The 27,509-nt window shown below is 28.8% G+C and overlaps 2 protein-coding genes across 3 annotated transcripts; both read left to right on the top strand.

The window, feature by feature from the left end:
- The first annotated feature begins 2,176 nt into the window (after nucleotides 1-2,176).
- LOC145190159 (uncharacterized) lies at nucleotides 2,177-6,109 on the top strand. The gene is made up of 5 exons (XM_090080319.1): nucleotides 2,177-2,406; nucleotides 2,510-2,709; nucleotides 2,969-4,025; nucleotides 4,489-4,882; nucleotides 5,370-6,109. Exons 2-5 carry the CDS (start codon nucleotides 2,532-2,534, stop codon nucleotides 5,601-5,603), a joined length of 1,863 nt encoding a protein of 620 aa, XP_089936445.1. The 5' UTR covers nucleotides 2,177-2,406; nucleotides 2,510-2,531; the 3' UTR covers nucleotides 5,604-6,109.
- A 5,374-nt stretch (nucleotides 6,110-11,483) lies between these two features.
- Nucleotides 11,484-25,903, top strand: LOC145197725 (uncharacterized). Of its 2 annotated transcripts, XM_090080317.1 has the most exons (28): nucleotides 11,484-12,214; nucleotides 12,560-12,775; nucleotides 13,288-13,873; nucleotides 13,989-14,093; nucleotides 14,164-14,312; nucleotides 14,390-14,479; nucleotides 14,623-14,681; nucleotides 14,802-14,862; nucleotides 15,751-15,905; nucleotides 16,054-16,206; nucleotides 17,268-17,408; nucleotides 17,512-17,539; nucleotides 17,628-17,697; nucleotides 17,775-17,949; nucleotides 18,045-18,162; nucleotides 18,305-18,429; nucleotides 20,552-20,911; nucleotides 21,043-21,287; nucleotides 21,520-22,053; nucleotides 22,140-22,912; nucleotides 22,997-23,286; nucleotides 23,393-23,595; nucleotides 23,682-23,958; nucleotides 24,070-24,170; nucleotides 24,275-24,376; nucleotides 24,641-24,680; nucleotides 25,007-25,069; nucleotides 25,419-25,903. In XM_090080317.1, the coding sequence occupies exons 1-28, from the start codon at nucleotides 12,037-12,039 to the stop codon at nucleotides 25,560-25,562; spliced, it is 5,541 nt and encodes a 1,846-aa protein (XP_089936443.1). In that variant the 5' UTR covers nucleotides 11,484-12,036; the 3' UTR covers nucleotides 25,563-25,903. The 2 variants fall into 2 exon arrangements, with proteins under 2 accessions (XP_089936443.1, XP_089936444.1); XM_090080318.1 differs by lacking the exons at nucleotides 24,641-24,680; nucleotides 25,007-25,069.
- Nucleotides 25,904-27,509: the final 1,606 nt, after the last annotated feature.

Raw genomic sequence — 27,509 nt, 5'->3', positions numbered from 1 at the left:
GCAATTTTTGACTGACAGTATTTTAAAATGACTTTTCACTCATTTTTGTAACAAGGGTCCGAGTAGTTGGCAACCAGGTAGACAACTAATCAGAGTTGAGCATTTCAAATAAAGAGTGAGATGCAATAATTTTGCCAACCGGATTGCGTGAATAGCACGAGGAAGTATATTAAATTTTGTTTAACTGCCAAAAGGCCAAGTGAAAGTGTAAATATTGTGATTATTACGGTTATATTCCCCTTTTTTAGAAATCAATTATTTATGAACATAATGGATCTTTTTCACTGAAAACCCGTCAGAACCGTACGGGAATTGTTATTTTAACGGGTTCGGTTACCGATAGGATACCGATACCTCTCGGGCACCGATAATTTAAATTACCCGAAATATTGAGTCCGGGTCGGGTATTAAAAATTTCAACTACCCGATCTTATCGGCGTTATCGGGTAATGCACGTTCGGGTAATAGGAGCCCGGTAAAATTGTTTTTGGCTTTTATCAGTGTCCGCTCCCCGTTCGGGTCAGGTCTCGTTTGGTTCCTATCGGGACCCGGACATTCCCTAGGTTAGTGAAGCAAGAAAAGGATTTTCTGAGCAGTATTTTCTCAAAAAGCATGGAACATTTTTGGAACCTCAAGTTCAATAAAAACATACACTTTATAATAGGTAAATATAAAGATTTATATTTAATAAAAATAATACTTTGTTTTTATGAAATATAATGTTTATATTTACCTGTATATTTTTATCTATTATCGGCTGTTTCTGTAAAAAAAATGTCGGCTTTTGAAAACTGTATACTTGACGTCAAATTCTTAATGTGATCAATCCCGCGAGGTGAAAAACGTCTCACGCGTTTAAACAAAAATAACATGTAAAAAAAACGAAATTTTCTCAGACTGGCCTTAAATCACCCGAGTGTCACGCTCTCTCCTGAATCTCTTAACTGATATTCAGTAAGAAAAATTATCTTTAAAGAAATTCTTTTTGAAGAAAAAATCACTTTGAAGAAAAGTTGTTTTTGAAGAACTTATTGTAGAAAAATCAATTATTTTTCATATGAATAATGTAATCTCTCCTTTATATCTTAGCAATCTCTCCTTTATATCTTACTAAGATAATCTTAGCAATCTCTCCAAGCAAATTGACAATCTCCCCTCGGGAGTTCAATCAAGTTTAAATTTACCCAAGACTTCTTTTGATTTTAAGAAAATTCCGAAGAAGGTAGTTCACAAAATATTGAAAGTTGATTTGGTCAATATCAGTGGGGTAAAGTTGCCTACCCTAATTTTTTACCCTGTGATACCCTGAATTTGTCAACTGCTTTACGTCACTTCATCAGATGACTCTTAGGAATTAATTCAAAACTTTTGCCTTTTCTTTTTTTTCAAAAATTTTGAACCAGATTCCAAAAATGACAAATACTTAACAGCACTCGAACCGAACCCACACTACAAATAATCCAGACTAAAATTCAACTAGAAAATTTAGGTTTTTTCTTTCTCTAATAAACCCGCTACTGATGATAATATCTTTCATCATGAAAAATATTCATGACTCTTTTTGTAAATACTCCTGGCATTAATCACTAAGGCAAAAAACAATTCAAAAATATGTCATCAAAATACTAAGTAATTCAAAAATATGATTTATGTGAAATTTTTCACACAGATACTTCTATCATCGACCCCACGATTTTTAATGTTTAAAACCGCTTTTTAAATTTTGCTTCAGACTAAGCGATGCATTAATTATATTTGACAGCCAACAGGAATTCGTCCAAAAAGTTATTTTAAAAATAACTAATACAAAATGAACTGAATGCAAACGTTTGCAAAGATCATTTGCAAAAATTTCAACACTATTAACAAAAATATAATATAAGTTATTTCATTTCAATTTTAAGTGGCAATGTAGGAGTGAGGTTTGAAAACTCCTTGTTAGAATTTTTTTTTTCAGACATCGATAATATTTTACGCCAGTTATTTTTAATCAGACTTTTGTATACATATGAATAAGCACACACATTTATTGGTCAAAATCAAGCATATGAATACATATATATTCATTTTTCCTTGTTTTTACAAAATATGGTATAATTTATGCCAGTAAGAATTCGGCTCAGACTTCTAATGAAATATCGCGTAAGGGAAAAGCATCGAACATTTTTAATATTTTGTTTTTAAATACACTAAGCAAGTACCCCCGGCAGCTAAAACTTGCGAGTTGAACGTATCTTTTATAAATTCTGGAGATATATTGAGTTTGAATCATATTGTGAAATATTTTTTGAATTTGTATTTATTTATAATGTTGATGGAAACAATTAGTTAGACTTTAGTCAGACGTCAAATTTTTGAGTTAGCATTTTTGAGATTATTAATGAGCTTGATACATTGTGCTTTAAAGTAAGTTATAAACAAAGTAAGGTTGGCACTCTTTGTTAATTATGTATGTCTATACCTAGCAATTTAATGACCAATTTACGAAATTGTTTTTGTTTTTTGTAAGTATTAAAATTTGAAGTTCATTGATGGCTACCCAAGTGGCTGAAAAACCACCTTTATATGGAGGTTTACCTGGAAACTCTCTAGCATCAACACCTACACCTCATAGAGTAGGAAAACTTTCAAGGAAAGCCCCAGTACCAACCCAACGAACAAATTCACCCTCAAGACTTAGAAGTTTAAGAAAGCCTCGACAAAAAGCAGGTAAGTATAATTCAACAGTTTCTAACTCCTGTATTGTAAGTGCGATTGTAAATACATTCAAAAGAGATAATCTCAAAAGTGTTTTGAACAAAATTTTGCTTTTCAAGGTTTCTCATTTTTAGAAAAAGAATTTCTCTCCACTAAAGTTTTTTTTGGAACTGTTCAAGAAAAGCAATTTTTTTTCCTTACCTAAATATTGTTGTTTTTAATTTAAAATACATATAAAAGTGGTTGCTTTTTAAGTTAAATCTTCCAATAGGTTTCAACTCTGATTCTGATTCTGATGTAAGTGGTGAAGATCAAGTACAAATTCAGGAACCTGAAAAACTTTTGATGCAATCTCAAACAAATAGTACAACACACTCAAGAGATAAAACTAATAATTTAGATGATGTACCAGTATTGAAATCACAAAGCCAAATTTTACAACAATCTAATTTTAAAAAAACTCATAAGAAATCTAAAAACAACTCCAAACTAATATCTATAGAAGAAAATAGTACTAACCCTCGTAGACATACTGAGGTAGTTACATCAAATGATTCTAAAAAAAATCTATCTGCATGTCTCCAAGAAATTAAAAATGGTTCTAATATATCTAAAAGGCGACATACAGCAGATGCTGCTTCCCTTGAACTTTTTAAGAATGAAACTAAGTTAGTTGTTTTAGAATATTTAAGCTCTCTTACACCTGATCAAATCACTGCCAGAAATAAAGCAAGTCGAAGTAATAGTAGTGTGAGTCGCAGTGAAAGTCAAAGCAATAGTAGTGTTAATCGCAGTGAAAGCCAATTTGATTTTAGCACTGTTTCTAGCTCATGTGGTTCTAATTGTTGTGAAAGAAAACAAATTTGTGTAGAAAACAAAATGAATTTGGATTGTGAACCTGATGTTGGAGATATTTATACGTCACAAAAACCAAACCAAATAACTGTCGAAGAAAAATCAAAAACCTTACCTAAAGATCTGAAGAAAAAGAAACCTTCAGATGATCAAGGAACTAATAAAGCAAAATCTAATACAATTACTATAGGTGAGTATGAGAGGAAGCAATTGTTAGAACAGATTACCGCTTTTAATGCTGAACAAGAAAAATTGTGTGGCAAAAAGCACTTGATGCGCAGTTCGAGTGATGTAACAGAGGAGAACTGGGCAAGTGTTAGAAGAAAGCTCCGCCAAATGAAAGTCCCTGTCAAACAATGGATAAGTGCAAATATGAAGAGAGAGATAGCTACTTTTGATTTTCATAGACATAAAAAAGAACCATTAAAATCATTTAAAAATCATTCCAGTTGTACACCTCCGCGACCTTTAAGGTAAGATTTTGTTAAATTAGTATTTGCTCATAAAGTATACACTGTCCTTTTTAGTTTCAAAATTTTCTCACTTTATTACAAAAATCTAATGAATGTTTAAAGTTATGAGAAAGTTATGAAAGTTTTTAATTAGCAAGTTTGGGTAACTAGTTTACATTTAAATTAGCAAGTATTGATGTTGTAGCTATTTCTGGACATAATCATTAAACTAAGAATATCTATTCAGCAGTGATAATATAACCATACAATTCAAGATAAAGAGCAACTTTTTACTCACTGTTTGTTTATTTTCTAAAAATGTTAGCAAACTTAAACAACTCCAAAAGTTCCTAACTACAAAGTTCCATGTACCCCAACTACTATTTCATAATAGGCTTTATATTTAAAACTTTTGATATATATTTTTTTTCTTTTGTTTGTTTTTGCTTTGTTACTTAATCTGAACTTTGTTATTTGATTATAGCCTTTTAATACCCCAACATCATGAAGATTTTGAAGATGTAGGAGTTGAATTTACACCACAGACATATGCAGTGAATCGTTTAGAAGAGATGAGCACAGAAATTATGAAAGATTTTCCTGATTTACTTTCGCAGCATGTGTATGATCTACTTACGCCTCTTCAAAACAATAAAATGATTTCATATGAATCATTTGCAAATATTGCAAAAGATGTTTATAATAAAAAATTATTGCAAGTATCAGGAAGTGTATGGACAAGAGTAGCACTTGTGCTTTATACAGTAAAAGAAACAATATTTTCTGGAAATCTGGATGATACTCAGCTAGAGTTGCTTGTTGAATATTCTACAAAGTTTGTCACTGAGAATGCTGAGAAATCTTTAGAAGAAATAGAGGTATGTTCTATTGAGAATCAGTGAAGTATGTAGATAACTAAGGTTATTTTAACATTATATACATTTTACACACACACACACATATATCATTTTGTCTTTTCTTGGGAATGTTGTTTGGCTGTAAGCGCTCATTTTACTGCTACACTACTTTTGGGTTGTTTTTTTTTTTTTTTTTTGCTGTTTTAGACAAATTCTATTAATCTTTGTCAGTAAATATGTTAGAAAAAACTTTTTCTTTAACAGATTGTTGCCTTGTAGTCTTTCTTTTAGTCTGACTGTTCAACTGTCACCTATTTTTAAATGTCTCTCTGCACCTCTAAGAGTCTAACATATTTTCAAGATACCAAAAGTGCTGTGACTTATTGTTTTTATTTCTGTATTTTATAAGTTAATTTTTGTTTTTTCCTATGCTCAATTAAAATGCTTTAATGCTTTAACAACAATACAATAATAACTAATTGATTAAAAGTTTCTATTCAATTTATAGAGTTCAATGGATTTGGAGAGTGTGATGTTTAATGCCTCTGGATTAATATATAGAAACATTAGCAGTGATGAAGAAGAATCACCGGAACAAGAAAAGATATTGTCTCAAAAGCAATCTTATGAAGACCTTTCAATCCAACAAAAAATTTCACATGCGGTAAATGATTGGGCTCCTTTTGGTGTTGCTGCTCTTGCTATCGGCATAGGATTAGCTTACAGTTACGTAAAGCCGTAATTTTCGATAGATTTTTTTAAATTTGTTTTTGAAAAAAAAAAAACGACATTAAGTTAAGATTCTAATTTTGTAAAACGTATTTGACAACAAGTGATCTTCTACTTTAAAAAGTTATCTACAAAATGTATATATGAAACTGTAAACGCCAATAACTTGTTTGTCCGGTTTTATATGTAATAAGTTTTGCGTTTGTTTTTTTAATTATACAGTTTTGCGAGCATATTTTGTGAAAGTTTTATTTCATCTATTTATTAATATGTATATACTTTATACTTTAGCATAAAAACATTCCAAACGATTCACACTAAAATACAAATTTGTTAATGTATCGTGCTGAGTTTTTATTTTTTGTAATAATAGTTTTAACTATGTATCTTGACTTTAATATTTAGGGAAATCCTATGCATTATTAATAGTTAACTTTGTTTTGTATAAATTAAAATAGGCGAATTTTTTTTGTAAGAATCTTTTTCTGAAAAAAAAAAAATATTTCTCATACTATCGAATTTCAACGCTATTCTTATTAGTCCTTTGTGTGATAAAATAAAAGTTGCTACGTATATTTCACTACAAAAGATTTAAATCTACTATAAGCGTTTGTTTTGCTTCTGATCAAGTAATTTTGTTTTCCTTTATAAAATACTCATACATATACTTTTAAAAAACTCATAAAAATGCTGTTTGCTGAGTTTGTTCGTCTGTTGCTTAAACTGGCGAAACAAAACTCATAAATTTGCTTCATTTCTAGAAGTAAATTTAAAAAAAAAAAATATTTTAAAATTTAACACGTAAACACCAGTGAATTGAAAGTTAAAAATGATAAGTTGAACATTTTTATGACATAAAAACAATTGATTTCTAAATTCCTGATAAAAATTTTCGTGATTATATATATGATGACGTTAAATAAAGCATTTTAAAAACGAGATTGAAAAAATGCCTTGTAAAAAAATTAAAAAAAAAAAAATACTTCTAAAGTTGAAATTACTTGATTTTAACAACAAATTTAGATCTTCGATAAAAATTGTGTTCTTCAAGATATTGTTCAAAAACATTTAAAATCCTCAACATTTTCTTAACTCCGAAAGAATGAACGATAAGCCTCTATCCATTTATTACTTTTCATACTTGAGTGCGGTCGTATTATTTTTTATTATACTTTTTAAGTTATTGCTATTGAAATATTTCCATCACATGCTAGTGTATCTTTTCCCGCAGGCCCATCAAGGGAATCAGTGAGTCCCGGGTCAACTTGCTTGGTTTGCCTCTGGGGTCCAGAAACTTCTGCGAAGGTGTTTGTATGAGGGGGGGTAGCTTTCTGTTCGTCACCCCTCTCGAGATCAATATTTTCTAATTATTTACTTATGAGCTTTTTGTGTCTGACTAAGAAAAACTAATAAGAATTTAATTTAAAAACTAATAAGAATTTGATTTAAAAACTAATAAGAATTTGATTTAAAAACTAATAAGAATTTGATTTAAAAACTAATAAGAATTTGATTTAAAAACTAATAAGAATTTGATTTAAAAACTAATAAGAATTTGATTTAAAAACTAATAAGAATTTGATTTAAAAACTAATAAGAATTTGATTTAAAAACTAATAAGAATTTGATTTAAAAACTAATAAGAATTTGATTTAAAAACTAATAAGAATTTGATTTAAAAACTAATAAGAATTTGATTTAAAAACTAATAAGAATTTGATTTAAAAACTAATAAGAATTTGATTTAAAAACTAATAAGAATTTGATTTAAAAACTAATAAGAATTTGATTTGAAAAGTTATAATAGTTTATCTATTTACAAAAAAAAAAAAAAGTTTTTTTAAAAAAAGACCAAAATCCCCCACCAGTCTTTTCCCCCCAAACTCTCGACGGGCCTGTCCTCCCGAACACCCAATCAGGATTTAACATTTAGGTGCGATTTCAAAGTTGTTTCATTATTTCTATTAAAGTCGTTACAGATAACTTCATTCTTAAGCTCTATAATTTTTTCTTTGTTTATATGTAACATCAGTTTTATTGTTTTATGTACGTGTAAACATGCGAATATATACATTTTATTTATTTTAACTATATTATATACATAGTTATTTATTTTAAGCATCAACGTTTTGTTTTTCAGTTGAAAACGAAACGAAGAAATATTTTTCAAATGTAAACATTTGAACTTGAAAACGAATTTAAGTTGATAATTGTAATGGATCTTTCAATTCTTTAAACAGCTTATGATACTGCAAAACTAGCACCATAACTCAAGAAGATGGCATATACACACATATATATATATATATATGTATGTATATATGTGTGTGTGTGTGTATGTGTGTGTGTGTGTGTGTATACACTATTAATCATAGCTTGTAGATTGTTCTTCTTTCTTTTGTCGGATATTTTCTCATTATGCATTTACTCCAGAACTTTCGAAGTTCTGGAGTGAATGCATAATGAGATTATATCCGGTAAAAAAAGAAGAACCAAAACACATAATAATTATTTGCATGATACCGTTGGATAAGTGAAAGCAGCAGATAATTTATTCATGTGAACAAACTTCGTGATTCAACCCAGACCAGACGAAACAGCAAGTACACAAGAAATTCAAAAAGCAGAAATTGCCAAACAAGCAAGAATTTGTCACTACAAATTTTGATTTCTTTTGTATTTGACATCTTTAAGAACATTGATGACACCACTTGAAAAAAACCCAGCAAAATTATTTATTATTATTATATTACATTATTGTTTATCGAATGAGAAAAGTAAAATAGGTTTAGTCATTCAAAATGAAATCACGATTAAGATATTTTCTGCACATGCCACCTCAACAAGATTGCAGTTGAATCTGCTTTTTGTTGTAATCATATCGGTCTTTGGTTGGGTGCAGTGTACAATAATTTAACAATATCTGACAACCACTGGTAGGTTAATGCAAATAATGGTAATACACCTGGACGTATTACCAATATTGCCCAAAGAATTTTAATGACAAAAGTTTTGTAATAAGAAGAATGTAAACACTGTTCTTGCCAATTAAAATAAAATTTTTCCAAAAATTCTTTATGTTTTTTTACTAAGTTAATAAGTTACTATGTTATTTATTTTTTGCTGTCATTTTTTTTTTTTATGAATGATTTTATTTAAAACATTTAATTTAAAAGTTTTATTTGGAGAATGAAAAACTTTGTCTCGATTTCAACTTCTCCTTGAAACTGAAGGTAACAGTAAATTCTTGCTAAAAATAAATTCTTTAGGGGATATTTTCAATACCACTGGTCGTCCACCCTGAAAATTTAGAATTCTTAACAACAACTTAAAATGATTTACAGACTACCTTTTCCATCGTAATTAGGCTGTGGATCAGAAAAGTTCGCAATCATTCGAGGTCCAATTAAGTATAATGTGCTGCAAAGATCAGGGTCTTTGAGAAGAAAAAAATGTGCCCGGGTGAGACCTTTTCTGGGTACCTCCTTTTCCAAACTCTAGTAATATGACTACTATTGAAAAATTGGGTCCAGAAAAGGTCTTACACCTGTCCATTTTTAGATATCATATAAATTTAGATGATTCAATTGCACTAATATGTTCTGAGGAATCAGGAATCTTTTTAAAAGATCTTCATACTGGCCCTAACAAGGTTGTTTAAACAACTCTAACTCGTGGTGGACCTCAGATAACTTTTGATGAGTTTAAGGTCTTTTTAACTAATGTTAGTGTAACTGGTGTGTAAAGAACATCTCCAAACTGACAGAGTTTTTTAATCAGAAAAACTTATGGTTTTATGGGATAAATTTTCTTACTAAACTTCTTCTTAAGCAATATTTGCTATAGCATTTTAAAAACTGTTTTAAAGTCATAATGCAATTTTAAAACTACTTGCTACGTTTTTCTACTTTTGATGGCTTCATGTAATAACCGTTCAGCCAATCAATAATTACATTAAAAAAACCACAAAAACAATTTTAAAACTTCCTTCAAACTTTATGTTTATTTTGGGAATCTTCATGAGAAACCCTTTTTTTTTTTATATTGCAAATAACTGAAATTTACCTAAAAAAGGTGTAAAAATATCTAACTGTAATAATTTTTATGAGATATTTCTTCCGAATCTTGGTTTGGTGAGATAAATTTGTTGTTTATCACTTTGGTATAAATTATTTGTGAAAAAAGTTGTGAACAAAATAAACTTTCTTAACGTAAATCTGCATTTTTACGTTCAGTAGGATCAAGTCTGACACGAAAGTGAATCACTTTTAGTCTTTCCAACTTAGAGATTCCAAGCAGGAACTTAAGTAATACGGTCATTCATTTAATATGGTCTTAAATGAAGTACTGCATCCGTTGTAAAAGTAACCAAGTAATGTGCAACGCCTATAAATAGATGGGCCTCCTAAACTGTTATAGGCCTTGGTGCAGCACATTAATTGCATCCATCTCTTGTGTAGTATGTGATCCTCAATTTTAAAAAATAATTGCATAAAAACTAACTCTAAAATGAACGAAAAGTTTAAAAAAGTCTGAAATTTAAAAAGGTCCAGTAAAAATCTAAATTTTGGCTATGATTTCAATTTCTTAAATTTATTTTTAGATTACCCGAGGAATTTGTAGATTACCCGAGGAATTTGTAGATTACCCGAGGAATTTGTAGATTACCCGAGGAATTTGTAGATTACCCGAGGAATTTGTAGATTACCCGAGGAATTTGTAGATTTCCAGCAGAATTTAGTAATTGTTTAAGTTTTATGAGATATAATATATGTATTTTTTAAAAATATATTATTGCCTGTTTTGTGTATTGATAGTTTTATTTAATACTAACTTTAATAAAAGTTAAAAGTTTTTATGTTTTTAGTCAATAAAGTTGTATTGAGTAATTGATTTGATACAGTTCCAGCTTTACCACATTGAAGTTTGTTAAAAATTCAGTTAAATATTCTATTATCAATTTTTAACAATCTTCGATTCTTTAATCATTAAGAATTTAACAATCAAAAATAAAACTTTAATTAGCTTACTTTGGATTTTGGGACCGTCATACCGCTTACCACGTTTGAGAAAATAAGTTAAAGGATTGTTAAGAATGCTCAGTGTACATTTATTTACTAAGCTGAGCTTATAATTTTTGCACAGTATTTAAATATTTGGTATCCCAAAAACCTCTTAACTAATATTATGTTTAGGCATAAAATTTTACTTCAAATAATTATACACACACATGATTATATATTATTATGTTTTATTATATATTCATTATATATTATTATGAATTATATATTATTACATATTATCATATATTATCATATATTGTTATATAACTTCATACATAATTATATTTTAATATACAATTATTTATTAAATATTTATCTATAGTCTAAGTTTATATACATTATTTGGCAACATTTGATCAAGTATCATCATTTGATTAAGCATCATTTATAATTTAGAATTTCAACATGAATTGCTGACGCAACAGCAGCAGCCGTTGTCTCTACAACAGCAAACGAGGCAAATGTAAACAGATTCGAAGATGAAAAACAAAAATTTTTCAAAAAAAAATTTTAAAAAGAAAAAACGCATACTAATTAAAGATTTATACCATGAAAAGTTGATTCAATTGTAAATAGTATTGTAAAAATGTTGTCCGATTTAAAATTTTTTCAGTAAAAACATGCCAGTCAGTCAAAATCCGCTTTAATTTATTTGAATCAAAATATTTTGAAACAAAACAAAATAAATATTTTTTTACGCTGAGTACTTCTTTCGATTTTCGAGTTATTTCGATTTGAGGAAAAAAACTTTTTTTATTTCGCCTTTTACAGGTTAACTCGATTATCCAAGCAGATCTCGATTAAGAGCTCAAAATTTTTTTACACTTAACATTCTGCCATTATTTACACGGAAACACATCACCTACAAACTCTATGAATAAAATTTTCAATTTTTTGTTTTAAGTCTGTTTATAAGTCTTTTATTTGACCGTGACTTTTTAAAACACTGGACGAGCAATCTCCAATAAACGTTATACATGATAAACCTAACTGTTATATTTTAACAAATGGTTAACGGCATGTTAAACGTTCTAAAATGTAAAAAATATCAAACTGTATTTATAAATAGAAATTTAACAAAGAACGTTAAGTACATTTAAATTAAATAACTATGACAGTTTATGGGTACCAAATACCTCGGAAGTATTTCCATAATTTCATCACAAACAATTAAGTTTTTACTGTTATTTTTTATTAGGGACTATGGTAACTAATGATTATAATAAAGATATGTTATCTTATATTTACAAATCAAGAAACTATTTTTAATAATGTATTAAAAATAACCTAATTTTTTAATACATAAAAGTAAATGATATGGAATCTGTGTTTCTATGATAAATGTTTATTGTATTTTAGTTTTATTTTAAATGAGTTCTATGTATGGCAGAAAATACTGAGCTTGAAGATGGTGAGATCCTGGAGGAAACAGAAATAGGCTTTGCAGCTAGTTTCATGAAAACTGATTCTCATATGCCACCTAATTTTAATAGAAGAAGACACTATTCTTCATTTAACTCTTGGGGTAAAAGTAGACAACCAAGAATTATCCAAAATAAATGTATCTTTTTTTTATCTTATTAAAGAGTTTTTCTTAGTTTTAATTATTTAGTATGAATTAGAATTGAAACATTCAACTTAAAACTTGCAAAAAACTTTTTATCTTTAATATTACAGCAATTTTTAGGGAGAATATTTTTAAAAAGACTTTGTACCTAAATGTTAAGTATATTATCTTAGTTTAACAAAGGTCTTAGTTTCACTTTATTACTTAATTTATTTCTAAATCTCATATTTGTCCTCCACCTCCCCATCTCTCATATATAAAGTTAATAATTTAGAAAATATTTTGTTATTTACTCAGAAAAAAAATCTTGATAGGACTTTCTTTGACTAGTACATGTAGATAACTCAGGTAATGAAAGAAATTTCCGAAATGGAAAAAGAAATGAGAAACCTAGAAAAAAACAAAACAATGTAAAGGAAGAAGCAAATGAAAAGAAAGGAAAGTTTGATGATATCTTTAACCATAATGGTGTTGATAGTGGATATGAACTTGATGACTATGAACTTCTGCTTGCCAGACATGAGTTAATTCAGCAACAGCTGAAGAGATTTCAAGGTATTGTTAAAGTTAATATTTTAAAAGTGAAACTAGAACTAATTTGTTTTAAATTCAATTTACAAGTACCTTAACATGCATTTTAAGGAAAGCTCTAAAAACATTTCACGTGTTTCTTTTGACTACAACCTTTAAAAATCATTTGGAGTTTTTTTTGTGGAGAATTTTAAATGAAAGTGTATGGAATCACAGATTTAATGAAAAAAATTTTTAAATTATAAAGTGAATTTTTTACTTTTGGAAAATCCTAAAGCAAGAAATAAGTTTTATTTTTAATAAATATGAAGACTAGCATTGATTCAAAAAGAAAAAATAGAAGATTTTAAGGTTCTCTCTGCAGTGATATTGAAAAATGGTTTCATTCTAAATGTTTTCAAAATTTTTCCTTAAAAAAAAAATCTTGTCTTTACTAAACAACTGTTTTTTTGAGAAATACTTTAAAAGCTCATAATAACATAGGTTTGTATTGAAACTACTTTTGCTTCATTTTATGTAATTATTATCTTCTTTAGATGATAATGAACCAATGATTGTATTGAGTGAATATGAGGCAGATGAAGAAAAGCTTCATGTAGATACAGAAGAAACTAGTTCTAGCATTTATCCTGCCCCATCTTGTCCTTTGGAACAGAAAAAAATGTTGAATGTGAAAAGTACTTTAGAAGATGAAATTTCTTTAGGAAAAGATGTTGTTCATTTGTCAGATTCCTCACAAAATGAAGACAATGATGAAGAGCTTGAAATGCTCAGAAATATTCTAATTTCTCAAGCAAAAAAGAAAAATGATAGTTTGCAGAAAATAGCCTCTGTTAAGTTAGTTACTCATAATAAAGAAGCAGACAGTCTATCAGCTTTATCTGAAATACCTAAGATTGAGAATTTGGAAAAGATCACAGAAACAAATTGCTCACAAGGTTCCTCAGCTTTAAATCAGCTAGTAGCATCATCAATGCATAATACAGAGCTTCAGATACCTTGTTTAGATGATTTATTAGCATTTCCTACTGGTAAAGAAAAAGAGTCACTAAAGAAGTTTCGACAGAGAAGAACAGAAAATAAAATAAGAAAAGGAAATAAAAAGTCTGTTTCTGTTAAAAGGTTATTTTCACTTTAATTAAATTTATTGCAATCATATAAAGCAAAGCTTTTATTAATTGCAGCTTCTGTGTTAATCCTTATGATTCTTTCTCAATATTTAAAGAATCTCATTTAGGTTAGAGAAAATACAGACTCGTTCGCAGACTGCAGCTGCTGAAAGGGAACTTAAAGAAAGTAGTTCACAGATGAAGCTGAAAATTGAAGGCAAAAGAAAGAAAAAGTAATTTTTTACTTCTATAATTCCTCAGTTTTTTGTTTTCAAAAAATTATAAAAAATAATCCTTTTTTAGAAAGCGTGGTGGGAAAAGGTCTCGATTGTTAGCTATACGTGCTCTACACAAAGATGAGTTTAAAAAAATCTTAAAAGATCTCAAAAAAGGGACAACAGAAGATAATTATAACAGCATACCAATGGAGATTGATGATGATCAACCATCTGGTTAGATTTTATTTTCAATTTTAAAATATATCTGAAGTTTTTGAAATGAAGTTAAAAAGTAAATTTATTATTTTTAGCTTATGTTGATGGATTTGCACCTTTACCTTTGATAGAAACAACTGAAGTTCCCCCTCCTTTACCTACAGCACCTCCATCACCATCAATAGGTTAATTTTGTTCAACTTTTAAAGTTTTTGAAATTTTTGGCATATAAAAGTGAGAATTGCCCCATTTTGTGCATAGTATATAAAAATTGTAGTTTACATAAAACATTAAAATTATAGTTCATATAAGTTTTTAATTTTCTCAGATAACGCAACCTTTAAACCAACAGTTGATATTGTCCCACAGTACATGACAAATTCAAATGTAAGTGAATTGATTAGGGTAATTTTTTACATGAATATTTAAATCATGCATGCTTCACACCTGACTTAAAAGCTGTTGATATTTAGATACTTATTTTGGTATAAGTATTTTTATCTCTAGGTTTCATGGATGCCTGGCTATGTTGAGAGTTTGTATTGTGATGGTGAATCGTTGGCGCTAGGTTTAGTTTTTTATGTCAAGCTTAGATTACCAATTCTCTATATGATTATTACACATACTCTTTCCCATAGTTACATATCTTTTTTTTTTCCAAATCTCAGCATGTCACAGTTTTGTTAATGATAAAGCAGTAATTCAATTATTAACCAGATCTTTTTGTAAAAATGTTGTGAGTTGAATTTGTATCATGAGGCTCAATTTGGTTAAATTAACAGAATACGAAAAAAAAAATAATTTATACAATCTGTTTTTTTAAAAATTATTTTGTAAATTTCATTTTTAAAAGTATAACAAAAGCCAACCAAAAAAAAAAAATTTGAAAACTTTTTTTAAAAATGTTGCTAAATCTTAAGTATTTTTGGAGCAAATACGATGTATATATAAAAATGTAAAAAAAATTAGCTGATCTACTGTTTTAGCTGATACTAAAAAATGTACAGATATTCGATTAAAAATTAATTTCTCCCATTCCAATCAAATTTGAAAAATTGGTGGGTGACAACTTTTTTATTATTACTCAAAAAAACCAAAAAGTAAGAACAACACAAAGTCATTAAAAATGTTTTTTTATGCTTGCCTTTGTAAATAATGGTTGAAAAGTGTCCAAAAAAAAAAGTGACCAAAGTAAGCAATTTTCTTAAACATATTACACGACTTGAAATAATGTCTGATATAATGATCTTATATTAACATCAGAATTCTTCTAATATATGTAATACTATGTTAATAAAGTAATGTCTTATTATACAGCATGTGATTGTTTATCGAACATGATTTTAGAAAAGCTTTATAGTTAGTATTTAAATAATAAACATCAACCAAGCATAATAAAGAGATAAAGACTTAATTTTTAACATAGGTTGAAAATTTGAAATTTTTTTTGCTTCAGGTGAAAGATCTATCTCAAAATTAAAGGATGAAGACGTTGAAAAAAAAGTTGATATACCAGACAAAGTAGATGAAGAGGAAGTCTGGGCACTTCGAGCTCAAGCGTTAAAATCACTAGCTTGTAAAAGAGCAGCTAAAGTTAAAAAGCTCCATAAAGTAAGTTGAATATCCTCTGTAACTTAACTAAAGTTAAATGAAATAATTTAAAAATATTTATAAAAGTTATTTTACTAAAGTTAATTGAATTTATAAAAGTTAATTTAGATATTTAAAAAACACTAAAAGCTTTTTTTTTTTTTTGTAGGAAAATTTCTATGAAAACAATCAGCCTATAAAACCTGATTCTACTTTTACCTTGAATCAAAAGGTGAAGCTGGATTTTAAAGCATCTTCAAAAGTAACCACCATACCTAACATAAGCAATTTGAGCAATGCTGATATTTTTAAAAAGTTTATGGTGAGATGTTTTTTTTTGTTTTTATTTATAGTTAATGTTTACATTTATTAATATCTTTGTTACTAAAATAAAGCTTCACAAATCTTTATGCCCTATATTGGTCTAAGACAAGTCAATACCAATTAATGCAAAAGGGCTGCCAAAAAATCCATTGCTAAAGAAAATTACTTCTGAAAAATAGACAATCATTTGTTGATTGGACTCATTAGTTTTTCCTATTAAAAAAATTTTTAATTGTCAAAACAACTTTATGAAATATAGGCAGTTGTCTGTTATTTTTACTCATTACAGATATGATTTGATAACAATCATTTTCTTAGTTATCATTTTTTTGGCAATCAATTTACTGGAAATCATTTTACTTGCAATGATTGCTCACAGTATTTAGGGGCAATTAATTTGTTAATACGTTTTATCTTCAATTAAATAATTTTACTGGGGGCAGCTAGTTTTTCAATGTTGTATCTTGTTGTCAGGAAAGTCTTGTTGGTAAGCTTTAATATTGAATAACTTTAGTAATACTTACTCAAATCTGTCAAAATAAGTATTCCATCAGCAAAAAAATTTAGTGCTGGAGATTTGATGAAGTTGACGAAGGCCATTTTTGCCTGGTTCTGATTAGTGAAGGTTCTACCAGTGAGAAAGTTATCATGGTGGTCAGTTAGTGTAAGCTTTGGAGAATTTTCAAACTGTGATTTGTAAAATGTGTGGCTGAGCGTGGGAATTCTCTGACACTATTGACCTCAAATGTCTGGTTAATTTTACTAGTCATCTTGGCAGCACTTTGTCCCAATTTGAACTTAAGAAAATGCAAGTATACAAGAAAATGCAAGTACTAGTAATACAAGGTAAAACATGAAAATTGACCGAAAATCCCCCACTGACATTGCATAAAAGTTAGCTAAAAAACAGAAAAAATTAAAGCAAAAATGGCACCCATCAAACCGATAAAACTTTCCTGACAACCTAAAGTTTATATGTCAATATGTTATTCTGTCATTGTATTGTATCCTCAATTAAATTATTTAGCACTACTAGTTTAAAATATTTTTCTTTTCAAGCCACCGAAGCATGCTCCTGTAGTGATTCAACTGTCAAAAGAAGATTTTGAATCAGATGATGATGCAGAAGAAAATAAGTTAGTACAATCTAGTGATGCAGAGCTGGATCAGCTTTTTCAACAAGCAAGAACCAAAAGCACAGTAATATTTCCTTATTATTTGAATCAAATAATTTAAAATTTTATGTTTTCACTGTCATCTCATTTAAATTGTTCCTTTTTCTTTTTCTTTTTTTTTTTTTTAGCAAAAAGTTAGTTCCTTAACAAAATCAGGTGGGTGTTTTAGTGCAGTTTTTTTCTGGTCTTTTTAACATTGATTAACAAAAATAAAATGCTCTATCTTTTTTTTTTATTTTTGTAGGAGATGATCTCTTGCTAAAAAACTTGAAGTTTTGCATTGAAAAGTCTGTTACAAAGATGAAGAAACACAGGTTTATAATTTACCATTTTTAAAGCTGCTTATGTGATAATTAAATCTTTTTCATTTATGTTTTTTGTTTATTTTTAGTTCAAGTATAGTGAAAGATCAGTTGGCATATAAGAAATTGCAAAAAGATCTTAATGAAAAACGTTCAATTTTCACTACACTTAACAATTCTGTTAAAGAGCTTCAGGAGAAACTTCAGACAGCAATTCAAGAAAGAAACTTAACAAAGAAGATCCATAATAATTTGCATATTCAAGTTAGAAGATTTTTTTGTAGCTTAGTTCTTAGCCTACAGTATATTTTAAACTCTACTTGATGGAGAAAACTAGAGTGATGCTTTTTTCTTCATAGTTTAAGGTAGTGAAGGACCGTTTAAAGGAAAAAATATCTGTTCGAAAAAATGTAGACGAAAAGATCCTTAGAGCAAAAAGCATCATAAGTCTTAAAGCTGATGGTGGTACAAATGCAGGTTTCCGATAGGATTTTCACAATTTTTAATACTCTGCTCTTATTTGTACTTTTTTTGGTTTAATAATTGTATATTAAATAATAGCTTTTATTTTAGGACTCCTATTATTTATTATACTGAATGTTAATTCTTATATTATTAGTCATACTAAATGATAAGATGAGACACGATGTTGAAAATTTGATGAATTCTTTGACTGCATACTATATATCACATGGAGATTTATCAAGTTATATCAATACTTTAACTAAAGTTCATACAACTAAGGTACTCTTGTCTCTGGTTTATCTGAATATGCATAAAAGTTTTTTATTCAGAATAATAGGTTTTTATCATTGTTAAAAATTTTTTCATACATTTAAAACGTGTTTCAAATTGTGTTGATCATTAAATCTTTGTTTAATTTTGAATTGTCACTGAGCAAGTTAGCAGCATCAAAACTGTGTTTGCTAAAAATGCTAACTCATTGATGCTATAAGAAATCAATGTGAAATGTGGATGGGTTTTGCATCCATTGTTTTCAAAATTAAGAATTATTTGGTACAGAAGCTTAATAAAATAATTTAGGAAAGTTGGATACTCATCAAAACATTATTTTGAAGATTTTTTTTCAGCTTTTTCTCATGTTTTAGTGGGTTAAATGTAGTATTTTGTTTGTTTGTTTAGATTTCTATGAAGTATTTTCTATTTGTAGAAATTCTTTAAAAATGTCACAGTGGATTTAAAATATATGGTTAACTTTCTTTAGAAACAGTTTCATTTTTAAATATAAAAAATTATGGAACCGGTTACATAGTTGGACATAAGAAATTTAGAATTATTAGTGGGGCATGGTATAAATAGGTTGGGAAACACTGGTTTAATTTAATGGTTTACACTTGCTAAAAAGTAAAAACAATTACTTTAAAATTTATAAAGTAGCAACAAAAAAAATACCAGTGTAAACTAAAATAATATTTATATGAATAGGTTTAGTTTTTTTTTTTCCCCTCAACTATTTGTCAGATTAATGCATTTTGATGCCTTATTTGAATTTTTTTTTTTTTTTTTTTTTTTTTTTTTTTTTTTTTTTTTCAAGCAACTTTTGGTTGTTCTATTAGCACTCTCCCATGAAAAGGTAGTTAGTGAATGAGAAGCAACAACAAGCAGGAGCATGAGATTAAACTAGATTGATGCATCAATAGAAATAATTGTCTCAAAGTATCACCTGTCTTCCTCAATCTCACTGCTAATGCATAATATGCATCATAAGACCTTTTTTTTTTTTTTTTTTTGCAGATAAGTCTGCTGCCAATGATAATACTTTTACTAATATTATTCATTTTAATGATAATACTTTTACTAATATTATTCATTTTAATGATAATACTTTTACTAATATTATTCATTTTAATGATAATACTTTTACTAATATTATTCATTTTAATGATAATACTTTTACTAATATTATTCATTTTAATGATAATACTTTTACTAATATTATTCAGTTCCTTTTCCATAATCTACCTAAGAAAAAAAAAATGCCTTAGCTTTGTTTTTCTTTTTTTTTCTTTTTTCTTTATCTTCAGCGGATTAAAATATATCAAAAATTTCAAAAATGCTTGCAGGATATAAAGAAAGTTAAATAGAAGACAAGTTCATATTTGATATTAAAAAAGAGTATTTTTATGCTTTGTAGAATTACAGACAATTTTTTTAGTACTGTTGTGTACTAATAAAAGTTTAATACATTGCAAGGATTTTTTTTTCAACTTGGATAAAGAAGTTAATTTACCATTCATTTTTTTAAAATGTAATTTTTTATCAGAGATTTTGTTTTGTGAAATTCATTTGTGAAATTTTTTATAATTATATATCAGGCTGGTCATTTTTATGAAACAGCCCAAAAATTTGTTTTACATCAGTGTATGTGTGGATTTCCAAATTTAAAGCATGTTGAACTTAAGAGTCTCTCTTTAGTTCTATATTCTTGAGTTTATGAAATAATTTTGTTTTATAATAACTTTTTTTAAATACTAATTTAAAATTTGCTTATAGTCCATTGATATTTTTAAGCTTCTCACACTAAAAAAACACTCAGTTTTAAAGAAATAAATAAAATAGTATTGTCCCCAAAATAGCTTGAGGTTAAGGATCCCAATCTCTAAATGCATATGAATGTAAACTTCTGTACCAAAAATTACTAATTTTGATAAAGATAGTGGTTGTTATAACACATTAATTTCACAATTTTTTTTATTTCTAGATTTGGGTTTTATACATACCTATATATATATATATATATATATATATATATATATATATATATATATATATATATATATATATATATATATATATATATATATATATATATATATATATATATATATATAATATTCTCTGATAGGTTTTAGCTCAAGCAGTACCAGCATCAACCTCTTCTATTGTGAGTGAAAAAGATTTAAAAAAAAATAAAAATCTTTCTGCTGCAAATGAAAAGGAGTTTAAAAAAATATCAAATTTTCCATCTATTATGAGTGAAAATGATTTTAAAAAACTTGAACTGAGAAAAAAGGTAAATGATCTAAAAAAAAATGTGGTTGGCAGTTTACTACAAGAAGGACACAAAAATTTAACTTTGGAAGAATTGACCAATCATGTAAAAAATAAAGCTGGCAATAAAATATCTCACAGGGTTGTTGAGCAAATTGTTTCAATAAAATTTCTGCCTGATATCAAATCCATGGCAGATCTGAAAGAACTGCAGGTTTGATTTTTGATTGATTTCTCTGTTGCTTAGAATATTTTTCTTGCAACTGAAAGTGTTAGTAGTCTCCACCATGTTTTTGTAACCATTTAAATCAAATATTTTTTAATTTTTGTAAAATCACTTTTTAGAAAAAAATTACTTTAAGTAATGAGCAACTATTCTATAAGAAAGCTTCTCTGGATAGTTTGCTCGAGTTTTTCGAAAATCGTAGTTTCATTGCACCTTCTGAAGTTGAGATTATGGCTTCTTCAAGATTGCCTGCCAACGAAAGTGCTTTTAAAAAACTCAACGATTGTTCACCTGACGACAAACGCAGGAATTTTGAATTGTTTTCTAAATACAGCAGTGTGTTGAACAACTTTAAATCTTATCGGTGAGTTCATGGATGTTTGTAATAAAAGTGTTCTTGCTAGTGTTCTTGTGGGTTTCTCATTGAGTTTCATTAGAAATGCTTAAGGGTTTTTCTTGTACATTTTTTAAACCTAATTTTGCTATTTGATGATTTGCAACACACCCATTGTATTACAAAAGTTTCAATGATTTTGAATATTAAGACTTTTGTACTATAATCGGTGAGTTGCTGTTTTGAAACATTTTTTCTTTAGCTTGAGTCCTTACTTTCGAACACAATCCCGGTTTTCATTGCAGTCTGCCACATTCTCAAACCATATTAATCCTTATCAAGTGATGTGTAAATATGAAGTTTTTGGTACTTGCAATGATAAGCTGTGTAAATGCTGGCACTTTAAAGATAAATGTTCCTTAGATCAAATAGATCTTATCAATGACTTAGTTTCTTATGAGCCTGGTATGTTTGAAGCTGACAAAATTGATAACATTGAAAAGAAGCGGCATCTTCTTTCGTTGTTTACCAAAGATTTTGTTGCTCAATACTCTGGTAAAATGTCATCTGAAGAACAGCTTTTGTTGCTTTGGAATCAGCTAAAAGAATTCAGGCGTTCAAAAAATCAAGCTCTCCATGAGTGTATCAGTTTCAACTGCAGAAATTGGTTTATTGATCAGGTTGGAAGAAATGATACAAGGGATATAGACATTGACCATCATTATTTAAAATGTTTTAAACCTATTTACTTTTTAAAAAGGAAATCACCTGACTCAAGAAATATACAACCAGAATGGTAGGTAAAACCTAAAGTTTATGTTGATTATTTCTTTCTGTAGCAGTTCTTTGAATATCCTACTGTGAGATGTATTTTTTTTCCAGTCAAGAAGTACGATACTTCTCTGAATCATACAATAATTCTGAAGTGCTTGAGGAAGCAATTACTAAAGATCCAAGTTCTGTGAAACTATGGCTGTCTCTAGCCAAATTGCGTCTTCGGCAAGGTAAACCAGATGATACAGAAAGTAAACTTTCAAACAAAGAGCATGCTTTAAGTGTTCTTTCACAAAGCTTAGAAGAAAATCGTGACTCTGAAGAGCTTTGGATAGAATATTTAAACTTAGTTGCAAAAAATACTACACCAGAAGAATTGCGTGAACTTTGCTATCAAGCAGTAATGTATGCAGGAACTTACAATGTATGGTGGACTTGTTTGAATTTGGAATGTACTTATCTAGGAAAGCAGGAAATTTGTACTGAGATGATTAATTTTGTTCTTGACAGTAATGAGACTAAAGAAACTCAATCACATTACTTACTTGAAATAGTTCTTTATGTTGCACAGCTACTTATTAACCGTGGCAAAACAAAATTAGCTGTTGATTATCTCGCATCTGCCCTTGGTAGAGCAGTATTTGATAACAAAGTTGAAAAACTTTGCTTAGGAGATTTAAGTAACAAGTTAGCAGTTGGTGATAAAGCAATCCTATGGATGTGTTTTATTTCAGTGAAAGTGTTTCTTGAATTGCCAAAAGTTTTATTTATGAGTGAGCAAGGTGATTCTGGAAGGTTGGTCAATAAAAACAAGTTTGTTTTGGATTGGACAAACAATCCATTAGCAATTGATAATGAAGAAGTTCGTAGTTTGTTTAATGGTGAGTTTCAGAAGTATTTCAAAACTTAATTAAAATTCCTTATTTCAATTACTCCAAAATTTAATTTTACTTTCATTACATTAGATGCTATCAAATGTTTTGCAACTAATTTGATTTTGAAATCTACTATGATTGTGTATGAAAATATGGTTGCTTTTGAGCTGTCAGTTAATCAAAAGAAGAACGCCACACAAATTTTACGTGATATTGTAAATGAAGAATCAGGTTTTGTTGAAGGATGGGCCCTTTTACTATCAATATTCATTGAACATTCACCAATGGATGCAATAGTGACTATAGCTGAAGAAGCATTGCATAAATGTGATCAAGATGTTGAAATTGTTTATTTTTACACTAATTGGCTTTATAAAGAGGTGTTTTTGTTTATAAGCGCTTTGATTATTAACTTTTTTAAAGCATATTTTCATTTTACTTTTATTGCCCTAGAAGTTTAGTTAACTACATTTTCTTCTGTTTTAGAATATGCCGAGTTTAGCCTTAGAGAAACTGACCAAGTGTGTTCATGTTTACTTTGAGTTACCTAAAGATGGCACAGATTTTCCTGATGTATTAATCTTATATCAAAAGATTCTTGGACTTCCTATTCCCTATTCAATTACTTTGCCAACCTATATTCCAAAAATATCTGAACATCTGATATTCTACTATTGGATGTGTTATTGGTGAGGCAGCAGTTTTGCTTATCTTATATTAAAAATCATTCGGTTTATTCTAAAGTCATGAATTTATTACGTTTCATTAAATTTAGTCTTGTTTTGAAGATCAAAAATGTTCCCCCATCATTGCTTGTCTTCCCCACTGCAGTTGATGAGGCATTTGAGTGTGCTGTTCATCAGTACACGTCTCGTCGAAATACCAAGAAATTATGGCTTGCTTATATCAAGTATAAACTCTGCTTTTTACACTCGCCTGACATGAGCGAGGTTAAGTTCATAAACCTTCTTTATCGATGTTTGGCATCTGTAACGGCTGGGGAAGTTTCCGACCACTGTGTTCACTGGAAAGATTATTCATTTCATAATAAGGTTTTATGTTTTTTGTTTACTTGTCATTATCATTTTATCATGTTATATAAGTATATAAGCTGTTAAGCGTGTTTGCTGTGTGATGATTTTCTAAGTTCCGTTTTCGTATAGCTTTTGGATTTGTGTCTGCCTTACATAAACATTGATGCCCATGCACAGTTTTTTCAGAAAACTCTGGAGCTCATGCCAGACAATGTATATCATGCACTTCGGTAAATTTCTATTTTTCAGATGTTCTAATGATGACTTGTTATTCCACTAAGCTTCTTGTTATTCCACTAAAAGCTGTAATAACGAGATTTGTTTGATAATTTAGGGTTTGCGAGTATGAAATTCATCAAAAGAATTACAATCAAGCACGATTCATATGTGGGGCAATTTTAGCGGATTTTCCAAAGTTCTTACCGTTATGGCGCATGTGAGTCAAACACTCAATCTTGCAGCTTTTCATCGTTTTCAATTTTAGACCCAAGCTATAATGAGGAGTTCAATAAATTCCCAACTTTATTTTCTTATTATTATTCTTGTTATTTATATTATTTTGGAAATTGGCGGCAAATATCATTCATTTAAGTTTCAGCTTTATAAAGAAACTAATGATATATTTTGAGCTCTAAAAAATATATATCTTCCCTCGGATACCCGGTTATCAATAAATCGCCTTTCGTTTTTCTCAACAAAGGGCCATCCAAATTGAGCTTAAGTGTGACAACATCCAAGAGGTACGTTTTTAAGTTTATTCTTATATTGTTAAAATCTTTTTCTTGAATTAAAAAGGCCGTCGGTGTAATAGCGTGAAGGTAAGTGTTAATTATTATTATTATTATTAAAATGTTTATAAAAGTAAAATTAGAGATTTTATCAAACAAAGGATGCCAGAGCGATGCCAGGATGCACGAGTGAAAATGCTACATTTTCACTCGTGCATCCTGGCATCGCTCTGGCATCATCATCAATACAACTTTTTTTTTTTTTTTTTTTTTTTCTCTCAAATGTTAAATTATACTTTAAATGAATTGTTTTGATTGCTTTGGAATGTTTATTCTAGGCTCGTTGGTTGTATGGCGAAGCTACGAAGTCGTTGCCGTTCGTTTCGTTGCTGTGGAAAGAAGTCAGTAGACAATTCTTCTGGAAATTCGTCAACAATGACGTCATTCTTTTCGCCTTTTCTTGATGCATTACCTCCTCGTGCTTTTTTTTTTTTTTTTTTTTTTTTTTCTTTTTTTTTCGTCACGAATCAGATTATGTTTAGAAAGAAAGAAACCGCTGGGAATGCATTATTAGACGCTAAGTCTAAATTTTCTATTTATGATAACGAGGGCTTTAACATTCACTTTCGGTTTTTTTTTTTGTTTTTTTTTTTTTTTTGTTTTTTTTTAGAACTTTTTTTTTTCTAGTTAATCTTAAAATGTTTATCCGTGTAAACTTTCTGTCGATGTTTTCTGCTACTGTAATTTTAGTATTTGAAGTTCGAGATCACCAATGCAAAAGACGGTGACAAACTTAACGATGTTCTAGATGAGATGTTGTCGAAATGCAAAGAAAATGGTATATCTTTAGAAGTGAAAACAGAGGGAAATTCTGTCAGCTTTTTTGTAACGTGACATTTTCAGAGACGCGATTTTGATTCCAATACGTCTCTCTAAAGAGAAATCACCCCAGTGTGCAGTGATGAAGCGGTATTTGGTAAGGTACCTGCTCGTATCAGCTGTTTTATCAAAACAATTTCGAACAATCGAAGCAAAGATGATCAATAACTCAAAACGAATCAGCCCAAGATATGGTTAAATGGCTCAATATCAGTGAGGTCCATTTTGTTTTATTAAATTTTATACGTTTAATTCATTTTTATCATTTTATATATTGTATAAAAAGAACTGTAGGGATAAAGTAAACGATAAAAGTTGTAAATATGGAGTTTTAATAATAACGAAATATTCTTAAATATGGAGTTCTATATAGACGAAGTATTGTTCAAAATGAATTTCTAATAACAATGTTAATATCAAAAATGGAGTTCTAATAACAAAGAAATATTACTTAAAATGAAGTTCTGATAGCAAAAATACTCTTAAATATGGAGTTCTTAAATACCAGGAAATATTCAAGAGCACTTTTCTTTCTTAGCTGAGTTTTAAATAATTTCAAAAAAAATAGTTAAAGATCTAAATCAGGTGTGCCAAACTGCTGGCCTATAGGCCAATTTCGTTGCCTACAAGAGTTTAAATTTTACTGTAGTGAAAAATAACTTACAACAACTTTTTAAAGCGTTTTTCTGAAATGTTATTTTGCAATCTTACGTAGGAGAGCACAAAATTTGCCATTTTTACGTAGGAGAACACAACAAAAATCTTGTTAATATAAATGGCAGCCTTGTCCGTCTTTTAACTCTATAAAAAAACGCAGGAGTTGAAAAAGTTCGCTAAACTCGGTAATGAACAAACAAAATAACTAACTTTTGTGATTTTATTTGCAATAAAAATGAAAACTTTCAAAGCGTTTAAAGTCAAAATAATTGGAAAGAAGAATATTTAGGCGTCTAAAACATTAACTTACCAGACAATTTTGCTTAAAATTAGGCTGCTACCAAATATACATAGTCAGATCGCTGATAGAGAAGATTAACATTTCCTTGGAGTATCCCACACATTTTATCTCGTCTACCGGATAAAACGTGTATGATACTCGATGACGAGTCGTAATTCCCTTCGGCAAGCTACACTCACCGATAATGAACCTCGCATTAAGTCTATTTTTCAAAAAGTGTGTTAAGATTTCTTTCATAGTTGACCATCACTTCGATAATAAAATATCTGACTTAGCTAACGTTGTATTACGCAAATAACGTAAGTGATGGATAAGAGTTATTAAATTAGTAAATAATAGTGCTACATGTTTTTGGTATGTATGTGTATTTATATAAATTACTAATTACTATTAATTTAAAAAGTAAGCATGTATGTAAATTCACATCAAATCATTTATAATAGTTATGGCCAAGGAGGGCTAAATCAACTCCATTATTTAACAATTCCCTTAAATAATTTGTACCTTACATTCTAACCACATCTGCATGCTCCAAATTTGAATTTTCAAAGCAATGTAGATACCATTTTATTCTGTGCACCTCAGCTTCGCTTGTTTTATAACACATGTTATCAAAAGTATATACTTACATTATGTTAGTTTAAAAGTTTTTTTTGTGTATAGAATTTTTTTGGTAGCAGTTCTCGATCTGTTTGTTTAATAATACATCTGTCATAAACCTGCCAATAACTTTTCAAGAATACATTTTGGTAAGTGCTTAAGTAGAATCGCTTTTAATAGAGCTTCAATAAAAATGTTGTGCGTCGCTTCGAAGAACAGGATTAGGATTCGAACTTTGACTGATTTACAACAAGGTTTTCAAAAAGTTTACTTTTCTATACCCGATCCTCGTTTCCTCATCGCACAAAAATCCTCATCTCATTTCCTCATCGCACAAAAATCGTCTTAAAGCGGTGCATACACAAGTGGCGTACATCTTCCGTCATAACAGACATTACGATGAT

Source organism: Hydra viridissima, unplaced genomic scaffold, assembly GCF_058129835.1.
Source record: "Hydra viridissima isolate aposymbiotic clone 2 unplaced genomic scaffold, HvirCarnegie_v1 scaffold_2, whole genome shotgun sequence".
NCBI classification, from domain to species: Eukaryota; Metazoa; Cnidaria; class Hydrozoa; order Anthoathecata; family Hydridae; genus Hydra; species Hydra viridissima.
The sequence above is the reverse complement of the archived record's forward strand: the minus strand, read 5'-3'. Positions and strand labels throughout refer to the sequence as shown.